We start from the raw sequence: 13,516 nt of genomic DNA on the forward strand, positions 1-13,516 counted from the left end.
CTCTCACATCTAGGACTGTCCTAGCAGAGGATTACAACAACACAAAACCTAGATACATAAGGTCATATAGGATGAGGCCAAATGAAAGGATCTCCAGGATATGGAAACAAGAGCTTTATCTTGTGTGATTGTTGTTTTTAATGTACTATGTTTATTTCTCTTCTCTTTTATTGCCCTCTGGTTAATCTCATATTGTTACAGTATCTGACTTTGTTACCTGGCATATTGTATATATGAAATAGGAAAGAGAAGGGGGAAAACAAGATGATTTGGAGGGGGTGGGGGAAGCGAAATAGGGACAAGCATATGAGAAGGGGTATCATTGTGTAAGAAGTAATGCATCTACTATCTGGTGAATACAACCGTAACCCCTCTATACATTACAATAAAAAATGGCAATGTAGATAAAAAGAATAAAAATTAATGTGAAGAGCTAAAGCCTCAGCATCTGCTGATGGTCAGTTGTGACAAGATAAAGAACTAAGGTTAGGTCCAGAAAGCCAAGGGATATGGAGGAAATACCTGGCAAGAACCTGGCAAGTCTCTCTCTGAAGAAAGATCTTATCACTACGTAAAAACCATGGTCAAATATGAGGTGCTAAAATGTGAAATAGTGAAAATTCAAAGGAAAACCAAAAGAAACAATAGAAAACTTTAATTGTACATGGTTAATAATTATAAATGAAAAAAAAAGGTTTTAAGATTAAAAAAATACCAATTGCTAAACCCCTAGGAAATAGGTCTAAAAGACTATCACCAAGGCAGGTGTATGAAAAGTAGATACAAAACAGAATAGTACTTTTGGAAAAAGGTATCCCAGTTTACCGTGTTGAGTGGCATTGTACAGAAATTAATAGCCATATTGGTCTAGAAACGTTAAACTTAATTTTTTTTCATTTGTACAGGGGTAAACACTGTATTAAATATGTAAGGTCTTATCTACGTGGGTTTGATTACAGAAACTAATAAAGTATTCTCTAAATAAAAAAAAAAACAGAATAGAACAGAATACCAACCATAATTTTTTAAGCTGCAGCTCTGAATGGAAAGAGAACTATAATTTTACTACCCCTACCCTACCTCCAAAGGACTGTAGTATTTTTAATTACCTCATCTGTCATCAGTGTGGCTATTGATCTGCCAATTTCATGATACTGCGGAGCCTTGCCTGCTGGACCCAGTAACAGAAACAAAAATCTAAGGAAAGATTAAAATACATACATGTAAAAATAAACGACATCCACACACAAGTTTAGGCAATCATTTTTTAAATACAACTTGAATATAAACACAGAAACAACAGATCTATTAGGCCATCCCTCATTAAAACAATGGCAAGCCAATTCAGATTCAGAGAACAGAAAACTAAGAAAGGCATTTCCCAGTTCATTTCCTACAAAGTTATCCTTTTACATCTTAGCGGTTTCCAATCTTCTAGAACTTTTGATTAAACAAACAAGATTTTTACTTATAGCTCAACATTTAATATCAGAGCTCTTAGATGCTAGAAACAGTATTTAAATACATGTTTGGCTATATTGCTATTAACACTGCAGTAAGACATTAATATTCAGGTTTACCCAAATCTAAAATGCCCTCCTTGCTGAGAATTCACATATGAAGCAATTTAACTATTTTTCTCACTTATCTCAAAACTACATAGCTAATTAAAGTGGAAAATAAGTAAAAATTAAATATATATCTAGAAAGCTCATTATAATTCTTATATTTAGTTACAAAATGAGTTAGAAAATGTGTTTCAAATATAATCCTCAGCCAGATTTAAATGTAATCCTACCTACTCAGGAGGCTGAGACCTGAGGATGGCAGTTCAAAGCCAGCCCAGGCAATACAAAGCTAAGAGACTCATCTCCAATTAATCACTAGAAAAACGGGAACTAAAGCTGCAGCTCAAGGGTAGGGTGGTAGCCTTGAGCTGAAGAACTCAGGGACAGCACCCAGGCCCAGGGGTAAGGCAGTATCCTTGAGCTAAAGAGCCCAGGGACAGCACCCAGGCCAGAGTTCAAGCCCTATGACCGCCCCCCTGCAAAAAAAAAAAAAAAAAATATATATATATATATATATATATGTAATTATTCCTCATTCACAAGTAATCTCATGCTACCAAACTAAATTGCTCCTCTGTGGCTACTGCTATTCTTTACATCATAACTTAGTAATGATTCTTATGGAAAAGTATTGTTCTGGGAAAATATCCCCAACTTAACATTCATTTATAATGTACACTGAAAAAGTTTACATCAAGCCATAACAAAGCACTTTGCCAAACTCAAAGGAGTTATCACATTTAGTCTTATGAGATATTCTTATTTTACAAAAGAAGCTTAGAAAATTTAAGTGACAAGTGACTCTACTACTACACTCTACAAACTGAGGGGCACAAAGAAAGGGTTCTGCAATTCCGTTTTCTGACCCCAGCACTTATGTTCTTCATTAGAAAGGATGTCTTACTTGTGCAAGGGGGGCTGGGATCCAATCCCCAGCACAAAAACAAATTAAGAAATAAAAAACTATCACTTTAAAACTAAAGCTCCTAAACACCAAACTTCTTGTAAAGGTAGAAATACAAAGCTGCCATTAAATAACTTTTTTTTAGTCTGAGGATTAAAGAAATCATTCCCTCTAATAATCAATGCATTTTATTTTAGCACAATGACTAAATATTTACAATTAAAAAAAAGTTTCATTACATGAAGTAAGATGCCTGTTTGTTCATTCAGTGGATAATTTTTTTTTTTAAGTATGAACATGTCAAGAGAATGTTAATCGAAAGTGATTATTTACCTCGTAGGAACAGGGACCTCAGTCAACCCTGAGAGAAGGACAGCAGGAGCTAGTCTCACAAATGCAATTATAGGTCTCTCCAAAAAGTCTACTTCTCCCACCAAAACATTAGATGCCTCTGCTCCGGAAGGAATTTTCCTCATGAAATTCATGTCAACCTATTGCCAAATGAACACTAATTAAAACTAAAATATACATGGCAACATAAAACTATTTAGAGGGAAACAGGAAATAAATGTTTTTTAAGATTACTATTTGTCAAACAAAACTTGTGATCTAGAGGGAATCTAAGTGCCAAAATTCTCACAAATGTAATGACTGGGTGGACAATACAAAGAATGCAAACAAAATTCATGTATGAATACTAAAATCTTAACTATCCCAATCTTTATTACTTCATAAATCTAAGTTATTAAAAATAAACTTGAAGCTTTTAATATATATAGTACTAATTAAAAATTAAGAACATACAATTCATAGATTAACAATGGTTCATGAAATTATACACAGTACTAGAACACATTCATCTCATGATTTTTTTATTATTTAATGTTATAAGTGAATTAGTCTCTAGTTTTTGTTTGTATAAATCCTTTTTATTAAAAAAAACCAGCATTTTTATTATGTGGGAAAAAATTGTTGTAAATTTACAACTAAAATGCATCAATCTTATTAGCTCAGATATGCACTGTCATAAGTAAAATTTAGTTATCTGTGTATAATTACAAGGAAAAGGTTACAAAAACAAGACATCTTCATTTATACAGTTTCACACAAGTCACTGAACAACCACTTATAGTTCTATCTATTAAAAATAAAACCAGCACTTACAGCGGGCCTCTTGAGTCCCACACCCAGTGTGCCACAACTACAGTGCCAGGAGGCAGACTCCTGCCCAACAGGAGACAAGGAGGTGTACACAAGGATAGACCAAGTAAAAAAGTAAAACTGTGACAGAGGAACAAAAATCAACGGCAACTGCCATGTTTACAGAAGATTTATGTTGTAAATTACAATGATTTATTCATTTAGCAAGAATAAACTGCTATTAAGTCATGAACACCTTTTACTGATCTGAGAGAAGTTAACACTATTAAAATAAGATCAAGTTAAGAAGAATTAAAAGTATAGTAGTATTTCTAAATAGCCAATACCCATAATGCCAAGCTTTCTACAAGGGTAAAGTATGATACTTAGCAAAGTATAATAAAAATCATTCAAAATTCCTTTCTGTGAAGTAAGCTGCAGACTTTGCAGGACAGAGTAAAGACTTTAAAAAGCTCTATCTTGCTTGACATAATAGTATTAAATGCTAGTTCTTACATCTGATTCAAAAATGTTAAAAGAAATGAATATCCTGCAACAAATCATACCTGAGAATAACAATGGCTACACCAGTAAACTAACAACTCATAAGAAGTACTCGCAAGTATATTTTTGTGATTTGAACTTAGTTTTTTTTTAAAGTGAGTTCTTAGAAATACGCTTTTTATTAAAATACTGAACAAACTTCTTGAAAATCAAGTTGCAGTAGTTGTAGTTTTTTAATCTATGCCCTTATCAGCACTGACATGTTTTCACATGGCATTTCAGAAATTACTAATATCGTAAGTCAGAAATTCTGATACTGAAGTTCATCCCAAGAAACGAACACTGGTTCTCTACTACCATTCTACAAGTTAACCTGCCTAGTATAGGTAGTTCCAGGACAATACAGGTCAAACTGCACTGAAATTTATCCTACTATTTATGTTCTTTTTTCAGAATTGCTAAAACTAGGCAGCGTGTAGCTATTCAGCTACACTTAGGTGTGGCATAATCAATGTTAAAGTAAGTACAAACTGCTACTTTCTCAGTAAGAATAATTAAAGTGTATAGTAAAGTGACAGAATTTACCTTGCTGAAGTCAACAGTACTGTTTTCTCTGCTCCCTCCACTTCCGTTACCTTTCATTTCTCCACTTTTACTATTGTCCAAGTTTCCAGGAGCAGACTGTGGGGAGGCTAAAATACCTGTATTTAAGAAAAAAACAGACAATTCCAAATTAGTAAGGGAATGATTCATCTTGTAACCTGAGAAAGCTTAAATTCCAAAAGTGATAGTTTATTATAAAAGCAAATGCGCAAGGTTAAAAAAACAGTGCCAGGTGTTAGTACCATACCAGCAAAACTAGAAAAGTATATTAAGCAATGATGAAGCTGTTTTTAGGAACTAAAATAACAGATGGACTTAAAGGGGGGAAAAAAGTGGCCTTTTTAAAAGAAAAAAGTGAGTTAATATGGGCTAATATGGAACTATAAGAGATGAAGAAAGACCCCGTCACAAATTCCAGGTAATAAGACCTGGGGATGAATACAAGGGAATATGCTTTCAATAGCTCTAACATACATATGAATTGCGCCAGATTTAGTAATTACACATTAGAAAAAGTAGGGTACATTTATGATACTATAATCTTAAATTTCTTCAGTAACTTTCATTTTTCTTTTGATAGTATTTGTCTAGAATGCCTATTTTACTAGTATCTCTAAAGACTAAAACGCTATAATGAAGTTTTCTGTAAGTGTAAAAGTTAAGTGTTGCCCTTGCATTTGTGATGTGTATGTGTATGCACACACCAATCCTGGGATTTAGGAGCTGAGCACTGCCCTTTAGTTTTTCTGTTCAGGGCTAGAGCTCTACCACTTGAGCCACAGCTCCATTTCTGGCTGAGATGACTTTCCTGCCCAGACTGGCTTTGAACCATGATCTTCAGATCTCAGGTTCTTGAACAAACCTGTGCTAAAACAGCCTCTCACTTTTTAGCCATGCAATAAAGTACTTCATTAAGCCTCTATGAATCAAATACTTATTAGAATTAATTATTACTTGGATTACAAATAATGCATGTTCATATATTAGTATATTCAACTCAACTGAATATACAATGTCTATTTAACTCAGTTGAATAGACACTGAACAGCAACATCCCACAATAAAATAACCTAAAATACCACTTAGCACATGACCCACAGTAACTACTACAAATTCTGCAAAATGTCCAAACTCTCAAAAATTTAGAAGTACTTAGAGATTTCTACCAAGATTTTCTACTCTAAGAACATAAATTAGTGGCCGGGAGTGTGGCCTAGTGGTAGAATGCTTGCCTAGCATGCACGAAGACCCAGGTTCAATTCCTCGGTACACCACATACATAGAAAAAGCCAGAAGTGGTGCTGTGGCTCAAGTGGTAGAGGGCTAGCCTTGAGAAAGCCCAAGGACAGTGCTCATGCCCTGAGTTAAAGTCCCAGGACTGGCAAAAAAAACAAAAAACAAAAAAAAAAACCATAAACTAATATTTAAAACACTGAATCTCATAAGGAAAATGGCACTAAAACATATAATCTAATGATTCACAGAAATTCAATTAATAGTTAATTACTATTGTTACACCTTATAATCTCATATTGTCATTAAGACCCAGAATTTCAAGCCTATCAGACATACTTGATACATCTAATAGTTACCATTTTTCACACTAGCTAAGCATGAATAAATTACTAAGATCCCTTTTTCTATCTTTGTACCTAAAATTCAGGAATAATGTATATTACTTGCAGGGATGGAGAAGCATAACGGGCATCAGCGATAGGTTTCCACCCATTCGCACACAAGAAAACAAAGGAGGGAGAGGGAATGTGGCCTAGTGGTTGAGTGCTTGCTTAGCATGCAGGAAATCCTGAATTTGATTCCTTGGTACCACATACACAGAAAAAGCCCAGTGGTGCTGTGGCTTAAATGGTAGAGCACTAGCCTTTAGAAAGCTCAAGTATACTGCTCAAGGATAGGATGACCCATGACTGTGAGTATTCCAACATCATCCTGTTTAATCCTTCTGATTCTTCACTTTATAGTTGTTTACTTAGCCAATACCCCTGATCCTGCAACCAATTCCTAGGCAATTTAGGAAAGACATGCTATCATGAATGCAAATAAAACTAAGAAGATTTAAAAAATCATACTTTGAAGTAAGGTGTGATGGTGGATACCTGCAATTCTAGCACTCAAAAAAATGAGAAAGGAAAATCACAAGTTCAAGATCAACCTGCCACCCTTAGGTGAGATAATGAATAAATGAATGCTGTTAAGCACCCTACAAAGCACAGGGCTATCTATGATATAGCCTTCCTTCTCTCAAAAATGATGATATCCCAGGGACCAGGAGTTTGGTCTAGTGGTAGAGTGCTTGCCTAGGATACACAAAGATCGGGGTTCAATTCCTTGGTACGGTACCACCATATCTAGAAAAAGCTGAAAGTGGTCCTGTGGCTCAAGTGGTAGAGCTCTAGCCTTGAGAAAGCTGAGTTCAAGCCCCAGGATTGGGGGAGGAGGACAATGATACCCCAAAGAATAGGAAAACTGCTTTCTATTTCAGTATGTGAATGCACATACTTTCATGACCCAAGTCCATGAGCTCAACTTCTCCAAATGTGGAAGAGTCACTTGCCTCCCTTTTCAAGGTTGCATTCAGCTTCAAGGAAATTTCCTTAGACATACTATGTATTTTAAGTACCACCAAAAGATTGTACAAAAGGAGCCGGGTACAGTGGCTCTGAGGATCAAAGTCAAAGCCAGCCAAAGCACAAAAGGACTCGCACTAAAGGACTGACTCTTATCTCCAATTAACCTCTAGAAAATGGGAAGTTGGGCTTGGCTCCAGGGTAGGGTGGTAGCCTAGAACTGAAGAGCTCAGGGACAGTGCCCAGGCCCAGGGGTAGGACAGCAACCTTGAGCTGAAGAGCTCAGGGACTGTGTCCAGGCCCAGTTCAAGCCCCATGACCCACAAAAAAAAAAAAAAAAAAAAAGAAGACTGTACAAAAGGAAACATATTCATTACCTGACTAATGTAATAATAATCCCTCTGCCTATTACTTTTATAACAACTAATTAATATTTAAAAAAATATAGCTCTACCTTAGTAATTATCAACTTTCCACAGATACTCTATTAAACTAAACTCTATTAAACAGCACTTTCCTATCTTTGGAAATTCCTTCTTCCCTCAATTTTACTTTTTTTTTCATCAATAAGGCTGATGCGGGGGGGGGGGGGGGGAGGGGGGGGAGGAGTTTGGCCTAGTGGTAGAATGCTTGCCTAGCATGCACGAAGACCGGGGTTCAAGTCCTAAGTACCACACACATAGAAAAAAGCTGGAAGTGGTGCTCAAGTGATAGAGCTCTAGGCTTGAGAAAAGTCCAAGTACAATGCTCAGGCCCTGAGTTCAAACCCCACAACTGGAAATTTAAAAAAAGGCTAATGGGATTTTAAAAAAATAATCTGTGTCACTCAATTCTTAGTTCATAGCTCCTTTTATCTCTGTACCATTGTCTAATAAGCCACTGAGAATATATGTCTATTTTTATGTAAAATGTGTACTTATTACTCTTAACAGAGCTGGTGAACAAGAAACACTTCATGTTCTGAAGCAATATGATACAGGCCTAATCATTTTTATCCAAGGAAATTGGGGGGCGGGGGTAACGTACTAAGGCTGATTATTTCTGAGGAGTCACTTGCAGAATTTTCTTTTACAAATTTGATGTCATTTGTGAAATTCATGATGAAATACTATACTAAGTAGATCTGAGTCCATACAATTCCTGCCCTGGTCATTACAATGACCTCTTCTTCATTTTATAAAGTAAGTACAACATTACACCAAACTAAAAAAATTAGAAAATCAGAAAAGTACCTGTTAACACCATGTCTGGAACTAGAAAACAAGTGCAGCTATCACTACAATCATAACATATGATCCAGGAAAGAGTAGCTAACTTTCCTTTGTTTTTGAATGAACAGCAATGCTCAACTTACACAATGAACACAATCATTTAATAACTAAACTGCCACTGATGTATGATATTGTACTAAGAAATGTGGAAGCATGTGACTAAAACCACTAGTTAGTATTAGTACACATTATACTGATATTGAAATACAGACTAAAAATACAAGTTACTGAATAATCCTTTCTTTATAAATATAAAACATACAGATGTTCATATCATCATGTACAGGGAAGAACAGCCCTTAAATAAACAGAAACCTTTTCACACTAGGAAATGATTTTTGTGACTAACAGAAAAATATATCCTAACTGTAGAAAATCCAAGGAATTCGAGTTGTGGAAAGTTCAAGGAAAAGGTGGATGAAAAGATGAATATGGCATTAAACAAAGAACAACTATCATCTAGCCTAAAATATACTGATAGGCTTAATGTTTCCAGGTAGATGACCCCCCCCCAAAAAAAAGTTTACCTCTATCAGGGAAACTTAAAATGTACTGCATTCTTAGGGGAAAAAAAAGAATCAAACAAACAAAATGCACATCACCTATCTTTATGTATATACATGTGCTCATCTTATGAGTGAAGTTCCCAAGAAAAGCCACTATTCTTAAAAAAAAAAAAATCACAGAAAATCAAATTACCATTAAAAAAATTGTTTTGTGAACTATTCAAACCTTCTAAAATTCCAGTGAAATTTTTGAAAGCAATTAGATTATGTCAGTATAGTCTTCTTTGTAATCTTAAATTTAAAATAATTTGTCCAATACATTATAAGGGGGGAAAAAACATGCAGAAGTCAAAATAAATTGTAAGCGTTTATCTACATATGCTGCTCAGATTATGTGCTGAAAGGCATTCCAAGAGCAAGTGGCCAAACACAGAAAGCACCACACGTGGAGGGTTGGACAGTTGCCTGGTGTTAGGTTAACATTTTCCTCATTCTTCTGCTCCTGGCCTTTCAGTGCTTCTAGGTCTTCCTCAGGCGGATGAATGACTACTGTGGGAATATCATCACTGGCAGGTGACACTAGCAGTTCTGGGGGCTGAAGCTGACTCTGCGGGCAACTTCTGGAGTTCAGGCGGCTGATGCTAGGGCTGGAAGGAGGGCTGTGCTGAGGGGTGGGTACTGGGGTTGTACACCTCGAGCCTGCAGGGGTTCCAGCTCTTGAAGAAGGAAGAAGATGACTGAGAAGAAGAGATAGAGGCGATTCTCCTCTCAGGGAAAGGTTTGAGGCAGAGAGACCCGTTCGTAAAGAGTGGCGGGAGGCTGAAAGGCCTTCCCCTGAGATAAAACAAATAAATGAAAAACAATGAAGTTTACTGCAGAAGGGAAATAAGACAGAGACAGACACACACACACACACACACACACACACACACACACACACATACACATACACACTCTCACTCACTCACTCAAATACATACCATAAACTTTAAAGGCCCACAATTTCAAATCATGCGGTGAAGGTTAGCATGTTAATTGGATTTTTAAATATTAGAAAGTAACTGTAAAGTTATATCCTGAATTAAAGAAAAAACACAAACCAAGGTATGATGGAGCATGAATAAAATCAAAATTAGGTGGGGAAGAGAGGGAAGAAGAAAATAAATTGAGACTAGGTCTAAACAAAAATGTGAAATACTCAAACCTGAAAAACAAAGGCACAAAGTTGGAGACATGGCTGAAATGATAGAGTATGTGTGCCTAACAAACAAAAAGCCCACAGTATCGACAAAATAATCAAGGAGTTTGGCCTAGCATGCATGAAAACTTGGGTTTGATTCCTCAATACCACATACATAGAAAAAAGCCAGAAATACTGCTGAGGCTCAAGTGGTAGAGCTCTAGCCTTGAGAAAGTCCAAGGACAGTGCTTAGGCCCTGACCCCAATCCCAGGACTGGCAAAAAAAAAAAAAAAATAAGAAAAAGAAAAAACAAATGGTAGTCAGGAGGGTGCAGTGGCTAATGCCTATAATCCTAGCTACACAGGAGACTGAGATCTTAGGATCAAAGTTCAAAGTCAGCATAGGCACTAGAGACCATGAGACTCTTAGACCTTTATCTCCAAATAACTATCAGAAAAACTGGAAGTGACACTGTGGCTCAAGGGAAAGGGCAGAAGCCTTGAGCTAAAGATCTCAGGGGCAATGCCCAGGCCCAGAGTTAAGTCCCATGACCAACGCCCCCCCACCAAAAAAAAAAAGATGGTAGATGACCATTGATATTCTGTTAGAAATCAGAATGACCAATTGTATAGTCATTTTTATAAAGACTAAAATCAACATAAAGTTGCTGCTAAAATAAATATTAAACAACACAAAATAAGCAAAAAACCACTAAATAACAATGTAAAATAGCATAAGAAGTAGAAAGAATCCTAAGCAAACTTACCAGTACTGAGAGCTTATATTTAGTGTAATTTTCCTACATTGTACCAAATTCATAAAAGTAATTATCTCTCATAAGAAAAAAAAATCCACAATCATTATCTAACCATTTCTAGCTTAAAACTGATATTAAAATTTAGTATTATTGGAAATGGTGCTGTGGCTCAAAGTGGTAGAGAGCTAGCCTTGACCAAAAAGAGCTCACGAACAGTGTTCAAACCAAGTTCAAGCCCCAGGACCACCCCCCCCCCAAAAAAACAATAATGATGATGATGATATTATTAAATTAATAGGGTTAGGGAGGGTTCTTAAGTTCGAAAATAAATTATAGGAATTTTTATAGAGGATTGCAATGTCAATTCTGAAAGATACACAGCCTTCTAATGGTACTTACTAATAAAAGTCCTAGCCAAACACGACAAGTACATGCCTGTAATTCCAGCATTGGGGAGGCAAAGTCAGCAGGACTGCAAGTTTGAAGGCAGCCCAATGTATAGCTTCAGGCCAATCAGTTACATGGCCAGACATTGTCTCAATAATAAATAGAATACCAAGAATAAATTTGCACTAATGTCCACACTTGAAATTCTTGCTATTCAGGAGGCTGAGATCTGAGGAACATAGTTTTGAAGCCAGCCTAGGCAAGAAACTATATAGGAGTCTTATCTCCAATTAACAACCAGAAAGCTGGAGGTAGAATTGTGGGCTCAAGTGGTAGGGCACTAGCCTTAGGCTAAAAAAAAAAACCACTCAGTCTGTTAGTTCCCCGTCCAGAACTGAAGCCCTAGGACTAGCATCTTCATCATCTTCACCATCACCATCATCATTATCAATTAATATGATATCTATCTCACACCTATAATACAAGATACTCAGAAGGCTGAGGTCTAGAGGATGGGGTTCAAAGCCAGCATAGAAAGAATAGTCAAAAAGACCCCATCTCCCAAAATAGCCCAAAGCAGAGACAAGTGTGACTCAAGTGGTAAAGCACCAACAAAACAAGATAAGCAATGTGAGTCTCTGAGCTTAAACCTTAATACCAGCAACAGTAATAGTAGTAGCAGTAGTAATAATGAAAGCATATTTCTCATTCCTAAAACATCAAATCCTTTTAAATAAACAAAACCTCTGAATTAACTAGATAAAAGTAAAGCATTTCACACATCAGAGCAAAATGACAATGAACTTAGTGGATGTTAAAAGTCATGCACACTGATACAAACCACTCAATTTTACTATTAAATGTAGCTTCAAGAATATTCACTTTTCAAGTTAAAATATGATGAGAAAAACAAATAGTCAAAGCAGCATGCTCAAAAGATCCCAGAAAAAGTAAACATATGAACCTTTAAACCATAAATAATCTTCATTTACTTAAAAAACTAATTACATGCAGAACACTTATTAAACTGCAATTATAAAACAGGATATCAACAAAATAACATGGTATTGCTCATGTGGCAAAAAGCTTGCCTAGCAAGAGCAGGGTCCTAGGTCAAAATCCTCAATACTGGAAAAAAAAGAAAATAATAATCATCTTATGATTAAAAAGAAATTGGAGAACTGTCAGAAAACAATGCATATTATGAGTAGTGGTTTAATATGTTTCCTCTGGGTAATTCTTTCTACCAAGAGAAAAACATAAAATAAATCAATGATGGAAGAAAAAGTCAAACTGCATCACTGCAACTGACTTTTAAATTAAACTTAGATACACAGAGGCTGTTTTATTCTTCAGATTTCCTTAAATGTACCAATTTATTATGTTAAACCTATTTTATAAAAAGACTTGCAAGATCAAGTGGTCAAATTAAGTATGCTACACTAAGCTACCAATAACAATCGCTGTCAATTTCAGTTACACTGGACCCTATGGCTATTTGATTAAACAACACTTAAAAGACATTTAACTGTTGGGGGTCAGAAGAGAACAGAAAGACGCTTTACCCCACGCTCTACTTATCACTGAACTCCTATGGGTGACAGTGGTGATCAAAGGCAACAGTGACTTCCTAAGCTACTCCGTTGCTCTGCACCTGCGTCTTCCAGCCTCCCCGGGGATCATAGCCCTCACTGGGAGGCAGACTGGGAGTCCTCTGCTTTAGACCCCAAGTGTGCCAGCCCTGAGAAATTAACAGAGACATATGTCTATTAAAAACAATCTTCTCATTCCATCTGTCAATGTAATAGTTGATACTCAATAAAGTTATTGAATGAATGAAAATAAAAACAATCTTCTCAAGCCACACATATCCTACCACTGACTCACAAAAACAGTGGAGAGCTAGAATCAGTGACTTTGGAGTCTGAGTCATTTTCAATCACCTGAAAGGATACTAACCTTGAACTAAGATAAATCCCCTCATAAAAACCTTTCATGAATGTAGGTCAAAGGCAGTAAAAACTTCCAGGTGGCCATGGCTCACACTTGTAATCCTAGCTATATTCAGGAGACTGAGGTCTAAGAATCAAAGCCAACCCAAGCAGGAAAG

The 13,516-nt window shown here is 36.2% G+C and overlaps 1 protein-coding gene across 3 annotated transcripts in view; it reads right to left on the bottom strand.

Moving 5' to 3' along the window:
* Slc4a7 (solute carrier family 4 member 7) overlaps positions 1 to 13,516 on the bottom strand; it is an 80,934-nt gene that overhangs the window by 31,969 nt on the left and 35,449 nt on the right. Inside the window, exons 7-11 of one of the 3 annotated variants that reach the window (XM_090322525.1) lie at positions 9,547 to 9,915; positions 4,702 to 4,817; positions 3,637 to 3,696; positions 2,806 to 2,963; positions 1,110 to 1,197 (exon numbers count right to left, since the gene is read on the bottom strand). In XM_090322525.1, coding sequence (XP_090178651.1) covers positions 1,110 to 1,197; positions 2,806 to 2,963; positions 3,637 to 3,696; positions 4,702 to 4,817; positions 9,547 to 9,915 — 791 coding nt within the window. The remainder of the gene's footprint in view (positions 1 to 1,109; positions 1,198 to 2,805; positions 2,964 to 3,636; positions 3,697 to 4,701; positions 4,818 to 9,546; positions 9,916 to 13,516) is intronic. The other 2 variants (XM_090322510.1, XM_090322519.1) reach the window with 2 other exon arrangements.

Source organism: Megascapheus bottae, chromosome 2, assembly GCF_031878675.1.
Source record: "Megascapheus bottae isolate mThoBot1 chromosome 2, mThoBot2.hap1, whole genome shotgun sequence".
NCBI lineage: Eukaryota > Metazoa > Chordata > Mammalia > Rodentia > Geomyidae > Megascapheus > Megascapheus bottae.